Source organism: Amphiura filiformis, chromosome 3, assembly GCF_039555335.1.
Source record: "Amphiura filiformis chromosome 3, Afil_fr2py, whole genome shotgun sequence".
NCBI lineage: Eukaryota > Metazoa > Echinodermata > Ophiuroidea > Amphilepidida > Amphiuridae > Amphiura > Amphiura filiformis.
Genome location: NC_092630.1, coordinates 13,249,155 through 13,273,622, shown reverse-complemented (window position 1 = coordinate 13,273,622; position 24,468 = coordinate 13,249,155). Strand labels below are relative to the sequence as shown.

Below are 24,468 nucleotides of genomic sequence, written 5' to 3'. Positions count from 1 at the left end.
CATATATGGCCAGTTATTGGGTGGTCCATAGCAGAGTTACTGCAAGCCTACTCCAAGTTGGATTAGTCCTATACTTCAGAGCTACTCCACAGCTATTCCTCCATAAGCTACTACATAGTGGAGTAGCTGTGGCGTATCTCTGAATTTACTGCAGAGCTACGCCTACTTGGAGTAGCCCTGTAGTAACTCTGGCATAGGCCACCCAGTAACTAGCTATAAGAATAGTGGTGTGTAGCTTTAACAGAAACTATCAATGTATTAAGGCAACTGAAAATAAATATGCTAAATATGGTCCAGTTTGTTATTCTATACTGTATATATACCATACTGACCAAGCATCCTATTAATTGGCAATCCAAATCCACGTTCTGGACAGACATAGCAAATATAGGAAAGCATGTGCCAGTAAAATCATACCAAACGCCCTGCAAATCAAATGTATACACGTCCCAATCCCCACACCAAGAAAAAGGAGGAAAAGAGATGCATCTAAAGAAACAGGACAGAGTGTATTTGACTCGCAAAGAACCTTGCAATTATATCAGAACTGTTGGTATTATCAAACAAACGAAACGTTTAGTGTATCGTACGTTATAGCCAGAAATCAGTGGATGCTTATGATCATATAAGTTGCGATAGTGTAATTATCGGCACCACATCAGCAAGTGACATACCAAAAGCCTATCCGTATGCTAAAGTGAACTTGGATCAGAACACTGGTGGCTCTCATACCAAATACGGTGCAAGCATGGGAGAGTCCTGGTCCTATCTATTGTAAAATGGGTATACCTTCATATAATGCAGTATCAATATTTAAATATTTCAAAGATTTGGTTTGTAGGAGCTTATTGAGAAGAAAATTGTATCCAAAACTAATCATTTTTTCTTTGCCTTTTTCGTTAATATCAACAGATCATATGCATATGTTAGTAAGGGAAAAGACGACTCCGCTGTGACCATAAGTACAATCAGTCGAGGTAAGCTTATCAAAAAACATATATATACATGGTAAAGTCAGAGAATATTGAAAGAACATTTTGTTGCTGCTATTGCCTAAATGTTATAACCATGGACGAAAAAGTAGTCTGTGGGTGTAATGGATATCGTTTTGGTTAGTACACAAGCTTAAAAATCACACATTGTTAAATAGTCCACTATTTCTTAATCTTAAAAAATTAAAATATAATTATCATTGACATTGTTCATTCACTAAGGTGTGCAGTGGCGACATTTAAAGAAATGTTTAAGCTAACAATTAATCAGTTTGGCGGTATTAACGTCGTGACAAGTTGACGATGTGTTTTATCAGTTCTCGGAGAAGAAATCAATTTTAAGTTTTATTTTAAAGTTACAGAATAAATAAAGGATTGATTGCACGCTTCTTTTTCACTTTATAAGATGAATCACGCCAAAAAGTCAGGTAGGACATTAGCTTAGGAAGATTTTCAACATGGTGGGGGGGCTGAAAATTGAAAAGTTTTGTGGTGGGCAAACCTGGGGGTGCCCGAGGGGTTTGCCCCCTTGGAGTCAGATAATTTAGCTTAATATAGGTCAAAAACACCCATTTTTCTTCTATTTTATCATAATTTTTTAACTTCACCTGGGATTATGGGGGGGCTGAAAGGTATTCCAGCCCCTGCACCAAAATTATTGAGGGGACTGAGCCCCCGCAAGGCCCCGGTTCCTAAGCCTATGTAGAATACCGAAATTAGCGATAAGGTTAGGAGTCATGATTAGTGGTTAATATCAGAGTCAGGGGTTAGTACAGAGGTATTAAGAGTTAGGCGCGGTTTGTCCGTTTTCTAAAATACTGTGAGCACTTGTAGTTAAAAACAAGTATTTTTCAGAATCGGTTGCTCATGCACATTGTAAATCCGGTCTAATATAACGGGTTTATAGTAGCTACATCTTTTGTAACTAATCAAGATTTAAGCAAGATTAATCCACGAATTTGAACATGCTTGAGTGCTTTATCCGTTTGTCAGACTCAACGTGCATTATGACCCCTTGTAATTTGTATTGATGTCTTTTTTGTCTTTTCTGCAGGATACAGTGTTGAGAGCTTTTCTTCGGCATCCGAAGCATCTGCGTGTGATACTGTAACAGGAGAAAACCATTTCAAATCAAATGAACTAGACGAAGGCGACTCTGGCATCGGCAAGGGTAGCGACGAGTCAACAAGTCTGGTATCGGAAGGATCAAATAGTCTGGATAAAAACGAAAAGCCTCCAAAATTTGGCTATACAAAGCGATCTGTCATTGCTGCACGTTTAGCGAGTGCTGGAACATACAGTTGTCATTATATTGGATCCAAATCAAAGAAACAGGACAGAGAGCACTTGACTCGCAAAGAACCTTGGAATGATATCAAACATGTTGGTATTACGAAGGATAAAAGATCAGCGTATCATACATTAGAACCAGAAATATGTGAGGAAGTGGATGCTTATGACCATGTAAGTTGCGATAGTGCAAGTGTTGGCACCACATCAGCAAGTGACAAACCAAAAGCTTATCCATATGCTAAAGTGAACTTGGATCAGAAAACTGGTATGTTTTACGGTTCTGATACCAGATACGGTGTTTACCCAGTGCAAGCATGGGAGAGACCGGGATCCACTGAATATGGATCTTTAGCGTCTTCAACAATGACGCTATCGAGTAGCAGTGCTTATGACAGACTTGATCGTAACTGTAGGCAACACCAGCAAGGTGAGGCTACTTCGTCGAAACCTTGTCGACACAGAGACGTTGATCAGCAACTTGTAAAACTGAAGCCTCCCCCTCCGCCTGTCAGCCCTAAGCCTCAGAAACACTCGATAGCACCACAGTTTCAATATCATCCTGCTTGCCAGAATAGACTGACTCCCCCATTACCTGAAAGACACAGCTTAGCAGCTCTTCAAAGGCAAAGTAATTTCTCTTATGACCATCAATGCGTGAGTCTATGGGAAATGTATCAATGAACTCGGACAATACCCTTACACCACCTGCAAGTCCTCATCATCATCAATTGTTAAATACCAATCAAGAATTTAAGCGACTCCTTGGACGTTCTTTGGGAGACGTTTCAGTTCGATCAGAAGGATGTCAACCTCATTCGAACAGCAAGCCTTCTTACACAAAAATTGTGGGTGGCTCGTGGAATGAGTTATCTACAATTGAGAATGCAAACCCTCTTCCCAAACCACCAAAGGTGCCTTTGATTAAATCTGAAACTGCTTTATATTCAACTGTTACGCGACGAACAGTCACAGAACTTTCAAATAAATTGAATGGTCTGATAGCACCTGCCATATTTGTGCAAAACTCAAATTCAAATTCAAATTCAAACTTGAATAATGAGCCCCTTATACCACCGTGATGAGGGTGTCCTCATCTGCAAGTGACGTCTCGTCCTTTTCTGATGGTAAGCTTACACCGCCCCTTCAGAACATGCAAAGGAAATCCGACTTTTCTTACAACGCATATGGGTCAATAAGTGACATTTCTGTTACATCAGATGACAGATACATGACGTCTTCTTCCTCAAGGAACAGTGGTGAGTTCAGTGACATTGACCTAAGCACACCTCGAAATACCAAGGATTATAGCGATATTGAACTAGTGAATTTAAGTAGCGAATCTTTGAAAATGGACACAAGATATTCTTTTGCCAGCGGATCTAGCAATAGCACCTATACATATTCTTGAAACATTTACCAAGAAAATAATGTTGTTTGACATGTTTGAGCATAACTCTTTTTATCTACCACCAAAGACATAGGTATAGACTCGGAAATCGAGATAACTCTATTATATAGATGTTAAGTTTGAACGTCTACGACCAAGTCGCGAAACCTATGGATTGTAATTCAACTCCTGGTTGGTTTTGGTGTGCATTTGCGGATAAACGAAAAACGTGATACTGTTTTTTTTAAATGTCAGCCAAGATGATAGACGACTGTCTTTGCTCAGCCAATTTAAGTAGTAGAACATGCATGTGGTGTACTCCAGACGACATAATAACCAGCATCATTATATTCATTTAGTGTTGAAATCAAAACTCAGCCTGCGATTGACCGCCGGTTTCACCCGATTTCTATTGTTTTAAACAATGGAAACCAAACAGGACTGGCGGTCAACATGGTCAATCGCCGGTCGAGTTTTGATTTCATCCCTTATCAGATCCCGTGTTGATACATGTACATTGTACATCTATCATGTCTATAATGGGTGGTTTGCTCTCTAAGGCCACACTATTTGACACCATTTGACTTCATATGTAGTTGTTTCTTGTATGCATGGATAGAGTACAATATTCTTGTATTCGCTGTGGACATTGTTAGCAGGGTTATTGATGGAATTGTACTCTGGAAGAAAGTATTTCCAGCATCTTCTGTTTATATCACGTGATACAACCCATCATATGATAAATCACGTGATTTTTCAATACAATAGATTGCTTCGACATTCTATTCCATTTATGAGGAAACAGAATGAAACATATAGGTTTATATCTTGATCTTGGCGAAGTTATAAGTATTTTCAAAACCTCAAATCATTGCAAGCTCCAGACGCAGTGGAATCATTGTTTATTTTAGAACATTGGCTGGAATTCAAATTTACTCCTACCAATTTTCTTAAGCAAACTAGAAACTTTTCCGGAAGAATCCAGATTGCTACGCCTGTGACCTTGATCACTGGGGAATATTTCTTTCCGCATGAGATAAACTTTGTCTTATTATTGTTACCATCGTAGGCCTACAATGAATATGCAGTATGACATATTGGGGCCATATTGTTATATTATTTTGGCACATAACCTCTATTTAAGATCTGGGTTATATTGCACTCTAATAAATCAATACAATTTCAAATTCATTCTGCTCAGTCTGAATTATTTTGAAAATTCTTTTGTACGTCATCAAGGAGCAGAATTGAAACATATGATACACTTCCCGCCAACGCATCTGTACTAGCATGTAACTCATGATAATTATTTTTGTTCCGACGATATTCCATTAAACAAGGATAAACAATCTTGAAAAATTCACTAGGACTATTATTAGTAAATACATTAGTTCTTGTAAAGAAGTCCAGTTAAAATACTTTCTTTTTGAGACATTTCAAGAGCTAATAGGTCTGCTCTGTTCCTTACCAAGATGACGTCCTGATTATCTTTAAGTTGCTGCCAGCTAACACTGCAGACTCATCTCTAGATACTATTTATACAATGGTTCTTCAGAAGATTAAAGTGGTATTTCGACTAATACTAAGCCTATATCTCTAGAGATGGGCCTACAGTGTTAGCTAGCAGCGACTATTAGGTGGATCAGTACATCATCTGGATGAGGAACAGGACAGACCAATTAGCGCTTGAAACGTCCCAAAGAGAAAGAATTTCAACTGGACTTGCCTTGGAATACTTTTGATCAAAGAGAACTACAATATTGGCTTGGCAGAGTCAATGATTTTATTCGTCTGTACATTGCCATGTATAGAAGCCAACAAAATACGATAGAAGGGTGTGTGTTTTATATGCTTGGGAATTAATTCAGGATGGTTTAGCACTTGTAAAACAATGAAGGTAATGTACATGACATTTTCACGGAAAAGATCCGCATTGCCTTACATTGTATTCTTTGTACATAATTGCATGTTTGATACTCTTCCGCTATGATAGATGTATACATTTTTGAATAGTTATCGAATAGCACAGAGACAAATTTGTATTAAAAAGTACATGTATATTTTGCTACTGTTATGTATAGATTATCTGTAAAAATACTTTTTACTTTGTATTACTTCTTTACTCAAGGGAATGTTTAACAAAATGGTGGAATAGCAACTAAATTCGCTGGGCGGGAAAATCCTCATGTAATTTTGAAGGTGAAATGCAAAACCTCATATATAACTGTCTGCCCAGTTACCTAAACCTCACATGTGCAATTCTGATCAAATTTCCTTTTTTTGTATGCCCCGACACACCTTCTGATCAGTGATAATACTCTCGTTTCAAAAGGTAAGCTACAAAAGTGTATGTAAATGACCAAATAACCAACACAAAATAGTTTTATATAGGTTTATATAATTATGTAACTGGGTCCACTTGCTACATTATGAGGTTTATGTAACTGGGCCCACTTGTTACATGTGAGGTTTTGCATTTCTCCTTTGGAAATATATATGAGGTTTTCCCGCCCTGCAAAAAATATAATATAATTATGATATGTCAAATTGAATGCAATTTTCATGAAGGGTGTTTATTGTTTTAAAATATATGATATACAGAGAGATGGTACACAAAGAAAAATAGTTACGCAATGCTATATACAAATATGTTTTACAATAATTGGTAATAACATTAACCCCATGAGTACTATCTGCTAATTGGTTACAAGGAGACTATTATGACTTGTTGAGCCAATCAGCAGCATGGTAAGAAGAGTGCTAGCTGAAGAGTCTTAACCCCATGAGTACTACCTGGTGATTGGTTACAAAAAGAATATTATGACTTACTGAGCCAATAAACCAATCAGCAGCATAGTTGTAGGGCTGAAGAGGAAGTAGTTAGAAGCTGTATTGGTCACTACTAATATTGCGTAATTGACCAATCAGAAACGATGTAAGAAAGTCAATAGTTTTCAGGGGGTTAACAAAGCATGTCTATTGGAGATATCAAATTGTGTAAAATTACACAAATCGTTTGTAAAACATTTACAGAAAGATTACGGATTTTCGTATTATTTTTCTCTATGTACTAATTGTAAAATGGAAAGCTAAACCATTGTGAAATTCTTTGAAGTTTTTACAATTATTCCTGATCATAATCATACTAGTTTGTTTGTTTGTTCATGATTATAGTATATTGCACTTAACTAACATAAACCTGAAAATTCAGTCGACCGGTTGTATCAACTTTATACTATAACAATTTTGATTAATTGTATATCTACATGTAAATGAAAAAATATAATAAATATTTTGTTACTTGAAAATCTTGCTGTTTTGTCATACCGAACTTATTTGAGTGTTTGTTATTACTTGCCTTTTTTTTCAATCCGTATATGAAATGGTGTCCTAATGATTTATATGATTTATAGATGTTCATCATATATCAGATAGTGATATCAATTGCTAAAAATATGAACCATACTATGTCAAAAGCTAAAATTTAACCATATGTGATGCGATCAAGCAAAATCAGTCGATTTTTAGTTTTTTATAGGATATGGTAAAAAGCATTTTCAAAGTTGCATTTTCAGAAAAACCCCATTGAAATTGAACAACCAGTTCCAAAGCTATGAGCAATTAAAGAGTTTCCAAAAGAAGAGGAAAAAAAGGAAATATTTCCTTTGTCTGGATATATCTCAAAATCAATATTTCCGCGTTCTGACTGATTTTGCTTGATCGCATCACATATTATGACTTTTGCATTCTGGGTAATTCTATAACCAATACAAAGATTGCTTACTGTAAAGTGCGAGTTTCCTCAAGAACATTTTATTACCCCTCCCCCATATGAGTCCAGGACTAAAAAAAGTTAAACCTACAATCAGTCGCCGGGCAATGAGCGGCTGATATTTGATAAACTACCCAAAGCGCTCAGACTAATAGGTCAAAAATCATTCTTTCGTCGCCCAGCAACTGAGAGTAAATTCAACTTCAAATCCTATTCGTGAATATTGACAAATATGCGCAAATTATTGGTCCACAATTTACGCATCGAAAAGTCTGACCGAGGACTGCAAAGCGTAACCAGCGTATACAAACTTGGTGCCACGCCCTTTCAAAGTAGCTTTAGGTCCTGTAGACACACCTTTAGCCGTCTGTCCTTTTTGTATCGAGTATGCATTGGAAGCTGGGTTGGTATTTTCTTAAATAAAATTATGAAATAATGATAATAATAATAATGATAATAATAATTGCCAATACATTTCAATATGTTGAGTAATCAAAATACTTTCAAGTTTCAACTAATAGACATTAACCCTTTTTATCATAATTAGCAAGCTTTGGGGGAAATAGTAATATTTACGCATTTAAAAGTTTTGAAATTACCAGCCATCTTCAGGACATACTTTTGATTTGTGACGGTTCCAGTTTCCAGCCTTATCAACCGTGTATCATAAAGACGGACGGTGAAGCTACAGTCAATCCGCTGGTATCCTTTAACTTTGGGTTAACCCAATGCGTCAAGCAAAGGTAATATGATCGTATCGCATTGAACCAGCATGGTCCTGGGTACCAGATTAACCAGTCTTTACGATATACAGTTTGTGAGTTGTCGTACTGGAACCATTGTCAATAAAACCTTAGCCCAGACAAGTCCAAACTACAATTTATGATTTTCCTGTGAATAATGATCTGATGGCAGTTAGTATGCTACGGTGTGGGCATATAATACTTTTCATCCATGCCAACTATTAACATTTGAATTTAATCACCATGCAAATTTTGAGAAAGAAATATTTAAGTTAAGAACCTTTTGAATTGGTTTGAAATTCTGAATCCTGAATTATGTGGCGAGCTTAGGACATGTTCCTTTATTGTGTCACTTAACCTGAACAAGCCAAATACCCTTATGTGATGGTAGTATTTCATTTGCCTGGTTGATTTATGGTAACTTACTTCTGTTCATGTCTCTCCGTTTGGTCATACTATACTTGATTCCGCTATTGGTGTCCAAAGACCGATTGTAGGCAGTTGGAGCTGGGTTCTCATTTTTATAGAATTCATTTTCTGTATCAGCAAACAATTTTGTTACTTTCCCGTATTGGCAATCATGCAATTATTACTTGAATTACTGATTACAGCACAAAGTTGTTAATAAATTCCGAGGATTTGAGATACATTTTAACTCTATCTCTAGACCATCTACGATACAACAAACTAAATCCCAAAATGAACGAGATGATAATTAAATATAATAAGACATATTGCTATCATTATATTTATCAACACTATTGTCAGAGAGGAGGCATAAGTTTTAGGATCAATCGTTCCAAAAAAGGTCAGAAATTCTAAGTTCCACCGAAAGTGATCCGATATATTTGGAAAATCGAATTCTTTAAAACTTACGCATAACATAAAATGTTATAACTTTCAAGCATTTATGCAAATTGAACACGTAAATGTTTCTTATATAATTGTAAATTCCTTATGGAATTACTGACGTACATTTATACAGCGTGATACTGGTAGTCTACAGAGTAATATATTGATATCAAATGAAAGACCCAATTTTTCTTATTTACATATTGACATTGGGAGACGGTGTATTTCGGAAGATATCATCAAAACTGTCGAATTAGTCTCAAACGTGGTATACCACAGTCGAGACTAATTCGACAGTTTTTAATGATTTCTTCCGACATATACCGATTTGGAACGCCTAATTTCAAAATATGCATTTTTAAGGGGCAAAGGGCTGTCAATCGGGTCACCCATTTTAAGAATAACTCGAAAGTGTTTTACAAAATTTAAAACAAAATGCAGAATGTAATCTACAGTAGGCCAGATCTACCGTTCTGTATTGTTTGACCGTTGGATCTACTTTCAGAATTGCACCTCATTTTACACAACGAGCCATTGTGTTTAAAAATGTTGTAAAAACATTTCGAGTAAACAGTTATACTAAAAAGTTTTAAGTGGGAACTTGTGAACGATTAATTAAGGGCTATACATCACATGAACAAAATAAGAAATGAAGGCACAACTTACTGTTCGGTGGAAATGATCTGCTACCCATAGAAAATGTGGGTGCTTTCTTGCCGTCGGGTCGATGGCTGACTCGAATGTGATAATGATTGGCTCCAGGTACGTCATCTGTGTGAAAATCATTCATAATTATGATATGTATGATAACTACATTTGCATACACTCTTAGATAGTGAGAACCAATCGCAGCAATCGTTATAAAAAATACCAACTAAACAGGGTGCATTGTGTATAATTGCACGGGCGCGCACTGCACGTTCTACTTTCGGACACGTTCGCGTAGCGTAGGATTGATTCATTTTCCTTGCGGGTTGATGCATTTATATACATGTATTTGCTCGTATTTACCAACATTTTAGTGGAAATTTTCCTCGTGTATAAAAAAGGTTCCAAACTGCGATTACTTAATTGTTGCACTTGTACTGAGATGTTGATGTGTCTAATGCACTCCCCTTGCGGGGCTTGTGCATTAGACGCATCAACATCTCAGTATGTATGCATTATTTTGTACAATATCACTCTCACCATGCTCAACAAGTAATACCCAGTTAATCTTGAATACATTTGCTTGGCAGACATAAATCTTAAGGCAGAAAAACAAACGCTTTCCCCGAGTTGTTGTTTAATTGTTTATGGAATGAATTGGGCCGTAGTGGTCAGCGACAACCTATAGGCTTAAAATGTGGATCAACGTCCAAGCGTTGTGCCCGTACGCAGATCACTATCACTGCGCTTTCTTTCTTCTTCTTTTTTTTTTGGCAAAAGAGTATAGAGACACTTAGTTATATTAAAAGAACCAAGTGATATTGTATGTGGAATCTGCATATTTATTAATTATTTTATCTATAAATAATATCAAAGCACTCTTCAAGCTTACATTATAATTATACTGGATCGAACTGTCAGTAGTCCTGTAATCCACAAGTAAAAATAACTCGCCTGTTTCACCTGACCTGACTCAACCCCAGACAAAATATTTTCTTTGGACTAAGAAGTTTCCTTCTTATTATAATTCAGACGTGGATATGTCAGTGACACCATGGAAGAAAGAGATAAGAAGGAACCACAACGAACGCATTCACTTTGTCCACTCCCTTTACCGACATTTAGTTGACATTGTTATTCATGAGGATTTACTTTGATCAATACCCCGCGTTAAATAGGTGATTGGTATTGTATTCCATGTATTTGCATGTCTTCTGGAGCGTGTGTGAAGGATGATTTGAACTAATGACCTTCCGTGCAAGCACCTTATAGGATTTTCTCTGGTGACGTGATCATCGGTCATTGAGGGCCTACATCTTTTGCTCCCATTTTGCCCAAATTTTCCGAACTTTGATGATTTTTTTTCTCAGAGTTGGCAGTCTTTGGCACTGAAACGAGTTAGCTAGTTACGATTATACACATATAAACTATTAAATTAAACAGGTTTTATGTACCGGACTCAACCGGAACATTGTGCATTATTTAAGAACATTTTACATCTATTTTTCATCGAAAAAGTCACCAAAATCTTACCTTATTTGCTAAAGATGAAACTCAGCAAAAAAACGGCCGATTTTGAATACCTTTTCGATGTTTTATAGGACATTTTCTACACAACACGATCAAGAAAACAGTTTGACTGTAGATCCCAAAACAAAGCTACTATACATGTTCAGAGCATCAGTGAAATTCCATAATCTTACTTCTGGGTAGCGTTTGTTTGTTCGTGGATGGGTTTGTTATAAATTTTTTCCAGTAATGATTTCGCCAAGCATCGATCGCGGTAAATGGATCATACATGAAAGGAAGTACCATTGATAGCTTTTCTTTTCATGCATCAATAGATAAGCGGATTAAAACTTGGCCGATCGAAGTCGTTGTGGTTCCTTCTCATCTCTTTCTTCCATGGTGACACTACTATCACTAGGATCCATAACATGCTCATCAATCAAGGGCACAATTCTTTGACCCCAATACATTTGTACATTCATTGAATGACCTTTGACAATTTGGGTACAAAAGCTTATACTCTGCAACTTGAAGTCAAATTGTGTACTATGATTGTTTAATTGAGGCTATTGAACTACGTCATTGGGATGAGGCCATTATGGTCCATAGTGTATCTATGTGTATGGTTGAGATTAAAGATTTATAAGACGGTATGCAGAATACTTTTTATACTTTCTTTCTGATATACAAAGCCAAAAAAAACTTTTAATTTTTCACAAGGTCATATCTTAAAATCCTGTCCATCAAAATTAACCAAAATTACACAGGATTACTTCAATACTCTACTCTAAACACATGTCAGTAACAAAGCAGTTGTCCAGTTGACACAACAGCAAAATGCACTGATATGGAACAGCTTCCTGGACCACATTCACAGCCAAATAATTGGTATCCGTCACAAGAAATATGTGGGCATCGTTGAACAGATGATAATTTACAAAACGGATGCTTAATGCTTTTCACGCACTTTCTTTAAGAAAACGGTCTTGTTCAACACTATTCCACTTATTCTTTGGGAATTATCATCTGTGCAAGGACCTTGTTCACATTCTCACATTTTTCTTGTGCTGGGTGCCAATTATTGACTGTAAATGTGGTCCAGGAAGCTGTTCCACGTCAGTGCATTTTGCTGTTGTGTCAGTCGGACAATTGCTTGGTAACTGACATGTGTTTAGAGTAGAGTATTGAAGTAATCCTGTGTGTAATTTTGGTTCATTTTGATGGACAAGATTTTAAGATATGACCTTGTGAAAAATATAAGTTTCTTTTTAGCTTGGTATATTTGATATGAAGACGCAACCATCTGTGTATCACGGTATTCGTTGCTGATCAACGTTAGTATCTACCAATGTCTTGAAATCATCTTTCAACGTCTATACGGTACTAAGAAAAATTCTTCTGAAATCAAATGACCAATCTAGAACAGAATATTAAAAACACGCTTGCCTTTTTTTATATTTGGAAAATAAATCAATTAATACTAGAGTGATCTTTTTTCAAAGAATTTATCACTCTATTATGCAATTTATCATTAAGGAGGCTGTGTACTCTCAGACATGCATGTAGTAAAAGTGCAATAATTTTGTAATTATTCGCGCAAGACATATACAAGTATACATTTTATGAAGGCAAGACATCAATAAAGCTTAATATAAATACAGATTTGGGGTAAAAACAACAATTATGAAGAAAATCACAAAAAGTGAGTTTTTGGCAATATTTGTTAGGTACATCATAACAAAAAACACTCTTTCCAAAATATTTTATTTTGTTTTTAGCTCAATCTTGAGGCTCCATTCCAAAAACGGTTTTTTTGATATTGGCCTTATATTTTGAGATATTGACCATATAAGGCATCAAATTGAACTTTTTAAAATTCACAAACGCCTATTTGGACAAAATGATGCCTAAAATCGGAAATAGACCAAAATATAAAAAAAATGAGAAAACCGTTTCTTGAGTCGATCATGCTTTTTACGATGATCATATTTGCTTACCTATAGATGCTGTATTAATTGAGTTATCGTGTACCTAAATCGTCATTTTACCGATAAAATGAACATTGAAATAATGGCCGTTGAAGTTTAAAGTGGTCATATTTTGCACTTTCATCGAATCTCGCAGGAGAATGCGGCAGTTTTTATTTTTTGACCACTAGGTTTTTGTGCTTCCGTGGTGTTTCCATAAGATGCGCCGCGCATGCAGATAAGCGTCGCATATGCGTAGCGTATTTGTGCGTTAACAAATTGCGCGATACGCAACGCGATGCGTTGTTGCGCGAATGTACCCTGCTGGTACAACAAAGATTTTCTTTCCTTTTCAATTTCAAACACGAGTGGAATAGTGAAATAAAATCCTTAAAATATTGCAGTTGGAGTTTACAAATCTGGATTTTCATTCCTTGTATTTATAAAAACATAACAAAGTACAAACATATCAAAAAAACTCAATTTTGCGAAAGAAACAATGTCTAGAGTACACAGCTGCCTTAACTAAGGAAACTCAAGGATTCCCTTCTCTGAACTTGTTCTGGTGGGTGTAGTATGTACCATTTTTAGTTACACTTCTTCACTTTGCTTTAATCAGCTTGATCTTGTCTTGGTTGAAAAATACAGTTGGCTAAATTTTCGGCTAAATGTCGTTCATACGTGGTACACCGTCATCATCCCTATATCTTCGTGTTAAAAATTGCCGTGATAGTACGATGAATCCTCACGTTTTTCAACAACTACGCATGGTGATTTTATTCGAGATAGGCTGTGCAACTCAGGCTAAGCATACAATTTGAGATTTTGAGCGCCTGCCACACTGTTTCTATTCTATGTTTTACGATTTTCGCATGATCAATATATGGCTGGCCGTAACCGCCACAACGTGGAGCTGCTACGCGTAGCTTACTTTTCGCTTCGCGGAGCTAAATTGACCAATCATGTTAGATCTTTTCATTACGCGGAGCCAGTGGATGCATCCTCGTTCCAGAGAGAAAAACTCTTGCCAAAATTAATGTTTACTATGGGGATTTTAAATAAATCGATTGTAAATAAACCACGACCAGTTGTACAGGATCAATACCATTGTTTGATTAGTGTATAGTCAATGTTACCTTGCATGCATGTGTAATGTGTGTGGCGTGTTTGTTTGTTTGTTTGTTTGTCTACTGTGTCAGGCCAGGATCACTGACACCCACGGTACTGATACTCTCATACTATCACGGTGATCATATTGTTGAATGTTGTTGACTTTAAAATAATCATGATGCAGTCATGTCTACAGTAGAACTCATCACGACCTTTGAAGGACTTAAACCCTATTAAAAGCTATTAAACCAAGATAACACTCAATGAAAACGGCTCAACTATGTTACATCAGATCTTCTCTGGTTAAATACACACTGCACTTGTGTCTGTTTTACCTGTACAATGAGCAATGAGCTGGTATTATAGTTTCAGTTGGGTGAACGATTATAAAGCGAACGCAAGGTAACAATACTGTGGGCTTTTGTTTACGAAATGAGACAATAGTCTGCTTATTGTTAACCAGCGTTCTTGAAAATGAGAAGCTTAATGACTTAACACGGTTTAGAAATAATTTCTTCATATTTTTTGGTACAAAAGTACCAATATTTCCAAACCTAAATTAGCTAAAAATTTAGGACATGTTACAAAACTATATTTTCTAGAATTTCAGAGAATACTTTAAATATTGGCCGGTTATTTTTTACACAGTAGTGACGTCAACTAGGCAATGGCCTATACTTCTAACATACACTATTTGTAGAGGTCACGCGTCAATGGTGAGCGCACTGAGTATTGTGTATAGGAAAACGGACAGTAACTACAGTATGTATGGCCTACTACTAGTATATAAAGTAAATCCGAACTGGTTTGCAGTTTGCTGAAGGTCGAATTCCGCAGGGACACCGCGCAAGTTATACAAATTAGCTCCCGGCGATACACTGCAGATCGCAGAACTGTGTGCATAGTTTACCACCACTCTGCCTAGCTATATAGTTATGTACAATACTGTATGAGTTTCTTATGAGTGCATGTCCATCTTAATAATAAGTCAGTTCGTACTTTTCATAAACTACTTTTTGAATCATATAACTTTCGTGACCGAGGATATCTTGCAACTACGTGACGCTCGTCTGGCAAATTCTTAATGAATAAATTCGCTTCACGTAATGAGTAAGTCGTACTTAATTAGTCAGTTTTACCTCCGAGTAATGAAAAACTCTAACATGATCATGATTGGTCAATTTGGCTCCACGGAGCAAAAAAGTCAGCTACGCGTAGCAGCTCCACGTTGTGGCGGTTGCGGCCTACCATATCAGTATCCCATATGATATTTCTATTGCAAGAAAATTTTATTTGTTGTCAGGTTTTATCTTAAATACACTAACTGGAAATTAAATACACTAATTAGTGAGGACCGGTATTTTGCTGTGGATATGTTTAACTGCAATTTGCGGGTAAAAATTTGAAATCCTGAGTAAAAATTTTGATCATATTCAACTCTTTGAGAAAAAATTTATATAAAAGAATGCATGTAAAATCCAGCTGCAATACAATGTACATTATTGACACACTATCACTCTCTTTATCTACGGCAATAATAGAATATCGATTTCAATCGAATTGAATACGATGCTCAGTTTTGAGTTTGTAGTTGACTACTAAGCGACCTAAGCGATCGATTGCTAGCCAATCAGATAGAACTCCTTTTCTTGCGTTCGGTGAAATACCAGTCGCCCGTCGCTCACCAACGGAGTATTAAATTTATATTTATCGAATAGGAAGTTGACACTGTGCGTGGTTGCCCAACATAAATATGTTCAACTAAATGGTTCAATGCGACAGATTCTCTAAAACACAATATTCAATGGATTATGCAATGAATGATGATTTTGTCATGCATGGAACTCTCACAGTGAGAAGACATTATTAAAAATTAAGAGTAGATGGCTGAATCCTCAAATTACCAACATTTCAACATTAAACCTTTTCATATCAAGATCGGAAAAGTTCGGAAAACCGCGATATTTATTTAGTAAGCTAGGGGGTCAAATTGTACCCAAACTGGCAGACAAGAAATGTCATGAATTACGACACCCTTTTGCGCGAAAATACAGCTTATTAAGCCAATTTGAACATGGGGTTATCGCAAGAAATATTTTACTAGCATATTGAGCTAACACCTCAGCTACTTGGTTTTTCAAAATAAGATACTAATGGAAAGAAATGGATAATGTCCGTAATTTTTCGTCAGTTAAATTTTTTTCCAGAACTGTGTTTGTTTACGTTCATCACCTCTTCCATAGTCAATCTCTTACACAACGCTACAACCACACGCTTAATTGCACGTTGAGTATCATTGGCAAAAGTACCTCTCTCGTCCCTAAATTGACAATCGAAAGTTCATCGTAGTTATGATGCCTGTTACACATTGGAACTTCGCACTGTACATGATGCTGAAGAGGTACTTTTATGCGTGCGCGACCGGCGCGCGACTGGGGAAATTATTTCATGCTTCGGGTTTTATTGGAATTACTCAGTATGAAAAGGTCTTTTCATGAACTGAAACTTTTTTGTTTTAAACCACTGAAGTGTAAAGACCACGATTTTACAGTGCGCCCTCTTTTTTGGGACAAAATATATAGAAGCACATCGACTGGGTGGGAAAATCGATGTGCAGGTGAGGAACTTTTTATCAAAATTGTAAAATAATTGTAGAAAACATGTCATATCTGTATTTTACTTATGTTAATTTTCATATTTTTGGCTATACATCTTGGTATTTATAAATGACTTTTAAACACCTTTTCAGATACCATGCAAGAAAATAGTCCCTCTTTTTTTCAAGCACTGCCCAGCTTTAACGAGATATGAAGCTATATAGTAACTCGGAAAGTAGAAATACCAGATGCCATGTCGCAAGTATTATGGTATCTTAATTAATTAATTAATTACAAATTCAAAGTATAGACCTCTTTGACCTCTTTGAATTTGAATTTGTTTCTATAGCTCACCTGTAATGGGTTTGAGCACTCTAAATTCCAAAGTTAGTCACTTGTAAAGTATACTTGTTATAATTAATTAATTAATTAATTAATAATTAAACTAAATTAATAATAAAAGAACAAAAAGTGGCACCCAAATATACACTATTTTACGCCTCTCGTCTCATGCGATATTCCTTTAATTTTGTCGGAAATCTCTTCGAGACATCGTTTCTGGATGTTAATGGTTGCTACTAGTAGCAAAATCTAGTTTCCTTATAACTTTACTATCTGATATAAATGTGCTCTTGAATTCACTTTGACACCTGTATGACCGGACTCATTTTTTTTTATCAACACATTCAGTAAAGCATGTTGTGCACGGGCCATTTGGAAGTACCCTTCCTGGTCAGGGAACCTATAGGTACGGCAAGTACATGAGCACGCACACGTCTTGGATTCGTAGAAAGTAAGTAAGCCACCCAGACAACGGATAGGAATGTGTGGACACCTGATAACCACCTGGCTAAGTGCATGTAAACACAAGATTGAGACATGGGCAGGGACAAGTGATTTGCGCGGAACTTTTTTCCGCGCAATCTCCGCGCAATTGGCTATTTTTTCCCTATGAGCAGGGATACATGATTTGCACTGAAAAAAAGTTCCGCGCAATCTCCGCGCAATTGGCTGGTTTTTTTTCCGCACAAATCACTTGTCCCTGGACATGGGAAACAACCTTGCCCGGAGAACCTACTTCGTCAGCTGTCCCTATACAGTAGGAGTATGTTGTGGAGACAACGTTGAACACTAATTAGTGTTAATTTAGTATCTTTACCACTGAGCGAGTGTCGTATTGCGTGATTATAAGGTTCGGCATTCTGCCGAAATCTCGGCAGATGGCAGAATTTAGGCAAGCGAAACGACGCAGTGTATATGCAATGGTTACCAACAGTAAACTAACTGTGCATACTGATACAACTTTTCGATACAACTGAATCCAGTAAGCCTTTCTGTATTTCTCCTACGTATGAAATAAAAATAAATAAAATAAATGTTGGTGATTTAACGTGCGCTACACCAACATACCAGCACACTTCATGTATGATATTCGACTTTATCAATTTTCTATCATTCGCTGCCATTAGAATATATCGGAATAATTTTCGCTTCACCAAGTCCGCAGCGCAGGTACTCTCAGCGGCTTAGAGTGTGATTACCCCCAGCAGTTCCACATTTTACACCTGGGTGGAGTGGAGCAATTGGGAATTAAACCGTCTTGCCCAACAACGCAACTCACTGGCCGTGGTTGGGCTCGAATCCGCAACTTTTCGATTCTGAAGCTCGCATCCTAACCATTAGGACACTGTGCTTCCAAAATGATGAATTGCGCAGTAAAGATGTGCGCATATCGATGATACATCATCAGTGGTAAATACGCACAGATTTACCGAAACGATTAATTATAAACCACATCATGACCTACTTCGGTAGCGACCATGTTTCAGCTATAATGAAAACCACGTTTTGAAGATACAACAAACATCCAGGCGATTTGCATTTTCGTAAGTGCTACAGTACTAGGCTCTTTCATCCGTTTGATCGGTTCATTTTCGTACATGCAGGTTGACTTGCGGAAATTTTACCTATTTAATATAGCTTTACCTGGAGCATCAGTATAAATGACACCCCATGCAGGAGTCTATTTTAGCCAAACTTGAAACGCAAACCTACAGGGTGTCCCAAAAAAAAGAGGCCCCTCATTGCGCCTTCTTTTTCTCATATTTTAGAAAAGATCAAGTATATGTTGGTATGTAAAGAAGCCTTTAACCGTTAGCTTTAATAAACCGAAACAATTATTTCAATCGGCTCATAACTTTTGAAGATATGCCGTTTTAAAGAAATGTATCAATTTTTCACTCTGTCCACGGAGGAGGTTTGGCTACTTCAAAGATTGAAAAGTGCATATACCATGCACGAATATAAAACATTCCTCGATGATAACTTTATAAAATAACAACTTTGTTTCAGGGAATGAGCTTTACCGGTGGGCTTATGGGTTATGGATTTTGTTAAGTGTCATTAATTTGGGCAAAATTGATGTGGGATGGGACTTCTTTTGCTATACTTGCAATTACTTATGTTTTTCTCGGTTATTTTATCCTTTTTGTTTTATCATGTTTCTTACTTTCTTACTTATTGTTTCTTGCTTTCTTTTTATTGACAACATAAGTCATTCCCCTTTTGGAATAAAAGGTAGCCATGAAAAGGGCTATTTAGTTTGTCTTTGGTTCTTTTGAAGTGAGTTTACTGTGCTGCTCTGCACTACCTGGTTGCCTCCTTGACGAAAACAGGTTTCAGCCCTAGTCCTCATTGCATCAATTGCGTTGCGTACCAACCTTGTGCGCCGGATACTTGCGAATACGTTTGCAAAGATCTTGGATTTTGCCACAAATGAAGAAATAAAGTGGTGTGATGTCTGGTGATATTGCAGGCCACTCCACAGCATGACCCATCCCAACTACTATGTTTGCTATCCGTGGACAGAGTGAAAAACGGGTACTTGTCTTTAATAGGGCTTATCTTCAAAAGTTGTGACCCGATTGAAATAATTGTTTTGGTTTATTAAAGTTAACAATTTAAGGTTTCCTTACATACCAAAATATATTTGATCAACTTTTCAGAAATAGGCGAAAAAGAGGGCGCAACGAGGGGCCTCTTGTGCCCTCTTTTTTTTGGGACACCCTGTAGAAGGATTAGATTAGTGCTATTTTGCTGAGAGTGGTAAATTGTTGCTTGTGAGCTGATTTGGTAGACATATCCAATTCTTTATGTTCTGTATTAAAACTAATTTAAAGTTCTCAATCACGATGCAAAAATCTTGAAAATTGCCTTTTCACGTTATCATTTTTGCTTCACCGGGTCACACAACTCAAACCCTGAAATAATAACGAACTCATGGGGACGACTTTAAAACCAGCAAAATGGAGTATGGTAAGGTCGTAGCTAAATAGATCGAAATTTTCTCTGAAGCAAAACACATTTCGTGCATGGACCATTAGCAAAACAACTTGGATACACGCAACAAACTTGTCATGCATGCGCTTGTGCCCCCGCTTTCTGAAAACTAAAGGAAATAAGTAAATCTTCAGACAACGGATGAGAATGGCTTGTGGCTGATAAAGAAATACGCTGCAACCATCTCATAGCCGCGGCATATATTAGGTTTACTGTTAGCCCGTAAAGCAGACGTTTACGTTTACGACATACTTTTAAGATCATTATCTGGCCATCTCCTATAAAGGAAAACAACAACACGATGTTGTCTAACATAAATTGTTAAAGATATATTTAGGCCTAAATGATAAATAATCATCATATATAAACTTCTGATAAGTTATCACTTCTGATAGACGGCATTTTCAAACACTCATTCGGCTGCACTGCACACATTGAGCAACTGTAACCCCAATAAAAGACACATCATTCAACTGAATAAGCCCGAAAAGTTGACCATGTGAAGTGTTACATGAGTGGCCATTGCAAAAAAGATTAACAAGTGAGTTACAGCACAGATATTGGAACAGTGTGGTTATATGATTTCTACAAGTACGCCGTCGGTTATCACAGTACCAGTGTAGTCGGTCTCTGCGTGAGTGGTCAAGCTTTCGTCAGATGCATCTCTGGCATCATCAAGACTGGCTGAAGTCAGAGACACATCTGACGAAAGCTTGACCACTCACGCAGAGACCGACTACACCGGTACTGTGATAACCGACGGCGTACTTGTAGAAATACTATAACTTATAAATTCCCGTTGAGAAAGCCTATCTACTTGAATTGCCTACAAAATATTGAAAGTATTGAACACTTCTCCGATTTCCTGTTTTAATTGGTGTGGAAGAATTTCTCCATGCCCACAGGACCGCCATTGCGTCTAATTGTACTGTACTGTCATGAATACAAGAGAGAGCAAAAAAAAAAGAAAAAGAAAAAGAAAAAGAAAAAAAAAAGAAAAAAAAAAGAAAAAGAAAAAAAAAAAGAAAAAATAATAAAAAAGAAAAGAAAAAAGAAAAAGAAAAAAGAAAAAGAAAAGATCCGAATTCCAGACATTTAAATAACCTTACCAAACATTAACGAAGCAATGAAACAAAGTAAACATTATCATACCTACTTTAATATGTTTTTGTAAACGCCCTATCTGGGCTATCTTGTGAATAATAACACCCTTACTGATATTTTAACACACCCATTTCGATTTAGTTGTTTTGCAAAAATGACATTTTTATCCGGACCGTAGGGCCTACCACTTGTGATGTGTGACAGAAACTGGGACAAGAACACTCTGACCTGAGATTCCAATGAGGGGTCAATTACAAAGCAGTAATTTATTATTTTAATCGCTGATGTTGTCAAAATAATGTCTGATTTTCCATTGATTTTATCTTTGACTTTCATCTTAAAATAACAATTCGTGTTACACAAGTATTTGCGTACAGCAAAGTTATATTAAGCTGACGGAAACGGATTTTAAACTGATCTGAACTAAACTAAACTAAACTAAACTAAACTAAACTAACTAAACTAAACTAATAAAAAATCCGCAATTCTAATGCGTTCGTCTCACTAGGATCCACAACATTTTCAGAACACAGTTCTTTAACCTCAATACATTTGAATGACATTTGAAAATATGGATACAACAACTCATACTCTGCAAGTTCAGGTCAAATACTGCACTACAAGTGTTTAATTGAGGTTATTGAACTATGTCATTGGGATGAGGTCCATAGTGTCTACATACCCAGTGCTCTTTTTGGTCGTTTCCCCATCGAGTAAGCAGGTGCATCGTTGTCAGTAAATTTCTTCTCCGATTTGTGATAATGTCCAGGAGCCGGAGTACTGTCCAAAGCTAATTAAGAAACCATGTCAACATGGTCAATAATATCATTCAAATAAGGGGGAAAAGGAAAGAAAAGCAGGTAATGAAATGTAAAAATTGAATCTCTACAGACTGTGCTTAAAACACAAGCTATACGACATCTTGAAAAGTATAATCTGTTTAGTATAGTCAAATCGCGCGTGTATAGACTGGATTTTTTGCAAGATTTTTCGAACCTTTCAACTTCAGTCATCAAAACTGTTAAAAATGTGTCGCAAATGTCATGCCGGGACAGATTGTTAAATCAACAGTTGTCAAAAGCATCTAAACCTTTAGATGTATGTAATGTGCGCAGCACGCGTGCCGACAAACCGCCATTGTACGCGTACGTACGTTCTGCGCGATTAACTGTATGCGCGCGAATACGCACCTACGTCACTGAACCAAAGTTTAGCAACCTGTTTAACAGAATTCCTGAACAAATAAACTCTCTCAAAGCAACAAAACAAAAGCGATTACATTTATAATTTGTATATATCTAAAATCTATAATTATATTTGGTTCACAAGTTCAAAGATGAAAATGTTTTTTACTATCTGACTGGAAGAGATATACTAAAAGCAACATTTTCATAACTAATCTAAGTGTTGATAGGTCACGATTAATCACGTGATACAATTTTGTATTTATAACATTAGAATAAAACGTCAATTCGAAATGAAATAGCAAAAAAAATTAAAGCAAAGCATTTCGAGTAAATAATGTTGTGAATCATTTAGTGCTACAGGGCAAATAGTTTGCACGAGAACTTGATATCAATGAGCAGATTGTTTGTTTAGATTAGAAGCTGCATTGGAGCCGAACGCCAATAGTGATTCTGTATTATTAGGGAAGAATATGTGCCATTCGATACGTTAATTGACGGGGAGTGTTGACTTTGGAAGAAAACCATGACAGCTTCAGTTTTGTTTCCTTTTGGAAGTTTCAGTACAAAAAAAAATCTAAGAATGCACGCGTCATAAAAAGCAAGGATTAATTTTATGTCATCGTAGAATATTCAAGACGAAAATAGAATAAAAATAGGAACGTGTACGTGATCCCTAGATTTTATTTTAAAATGATCAAGATTAAGTAATGCAAAAATTGAAAAATTCTAGGTACCCAGCAAACACAAAATAAATAAGTTATATTTTGGCTTTTGGTTTAGGTAAAAACGTTTTAATAACATTAAAATGTCGGGTTATATAAAGGTCATGATAACGTTTTAAAACGTTTTGTATGAAAACACACTACAACAATATTTTTAAATGTTTTCAAAAAATGTTATTGTGAACTATTTTTGCAAACTTTTTTGCCAAATATTGTGTCAATACTTAAATAACATTATGTTAAAATATTTGAACCCAGCAAACACAGAAATGTTCTTAAAATGTTTTTTTCAAAACCTTTTAATAACATTTAAATGTCGGGTTATATAAAGGTCATGAAAACGTTTTTAAAACGTTATTGAAAATATTTTGGGCAAACATTTTTCGCAAAATATTTTTTCAACCCCAAAATAACATTCTGTTTAGAATGTTTTGTATCAAGTTTTCAAGAATGTTTTTGGAATGTTATTAAAACGTTTTTATACCCTTTATATAACCCGACATTTAAACATTTTCTGTAAAACATTTTTGTTTGCTAAGCAGTAGATTATCAAAAATGTTTTTTAAGGTTATGAAAACGTTTTATACTCTTAATATACCCTTTATATAACCCGACATTTAAACGTTTTCTGACAACCTTTTATAACCTTTTGCGAATGGTGTCGAAAACGTTTTGTGTTTGCTGGGTAGTTATCGGTATCTGATCCAAATTCATACAGATCAGATTGTAGATAAGGGAATAAGCCCAATCGCTATTGTTACTTCCGGTTTTTGAGAGCAGTTTTGGGACACTTTGACCTCTGACATATCGGGAAAATTGCTGTAATTGTTATTAATTAATTTGTTATTGTCATAATGTTATTATCAAAAATATTTAAATAATTAATTTATTCACTAATGATGTTTTTGGGGGTTTGTTTTTATTCTTGTAAAACATTTTACGATTATATTTGGTACAAGATCGTTTTTCACAATTCAGTCAAAAACTTATGTCGTAAATATCATGCCAAAGAGTGATCTGCACCATTATAATAGTTTGAACTACCAATGACCTTGAGAAATACAAAGATTGAATTACCTTGAGCTGGGTACTTCAGAATATCTGGAAAACATGGTTTGCAAGGTTTACGACAGGAGTAGTCGGGTGCCGAATGAAGATTCTTTCCGGATGGCAAGTAATGTGAAGGACTTGGCCATGTCTTCACTGCAACAAAACAAAAGAAACACGAGTTATGAGGATGCAGTTT

The 24,468-nt window shown here is 36.2% G+C and overlaps 2 protein-coding genes and 1 long non-coding RNA gene across 3 annotated transcripts in view; 1 reads left to right on the top strand and 2 right to left on the bottom strand.

The window, feature by feature from the left end:
* LOC140148059 (uncharacterized) overlaps positions 1-5,807 on the top strand; it is a 60,492-nt gene extending 54,685 nt beyond the window's left edge. The window contains exons 5-6 of the mRNA XM_072169907.1: positions 913-977; positions 2,047-5,807. Of these exons, the coding sequence (XP_072026008.1) occupies positions 913-977; positions 2,047-2,966 (985 nt within the window). The 3' untranslated portion in view covers positions 2,967-5,807. The remainder of the gene's footprint in view (positions 1-912; positions 978-2,046) is intronic.
* The window catches only part of LOC140148067 (uncharacterized), a 467,679-nt gene that overhangs the window by 329,327 nt on the left and 113,884 nt on the right, over positions 1-24,468 (bottom strand). The gene's annotated exons all lie outside the window — the stretch shown is intronic.
* LOC140147808 (uncharacterized) overlaps positions 7,374-24,468 on the bottom strand; it is a 33,268-nt gene continuing 16,173 nt past the window's right edge. Inside the window, exons 9-13 of the mRNA XM_072169555.1 lie at positions 24,300-24,425; positions 21,996-22,103; positions 9,706-9,810; positions 8,614-8,724; positions 7,374-7,858 (exon numbers count right to left, since the gene is read on the bottom strand). Of these exons, the coding sequence (XP_072025656.1) occupies positions 7,701-7,858; positions 8,614-8,724; positions 9,706-9,810; positions 21,996-22,103; positions 24,300-24,425 (608 nt within the window). The 3' untranslated portion in view covers positions 7,374-7,700. The remainder of the gene's footprint in view (positions 7,859-8,613; positions 8,725-9,705; positions 9,811-21,995; positions 22,104-24,299; positions 24,426-24,468) is intronic.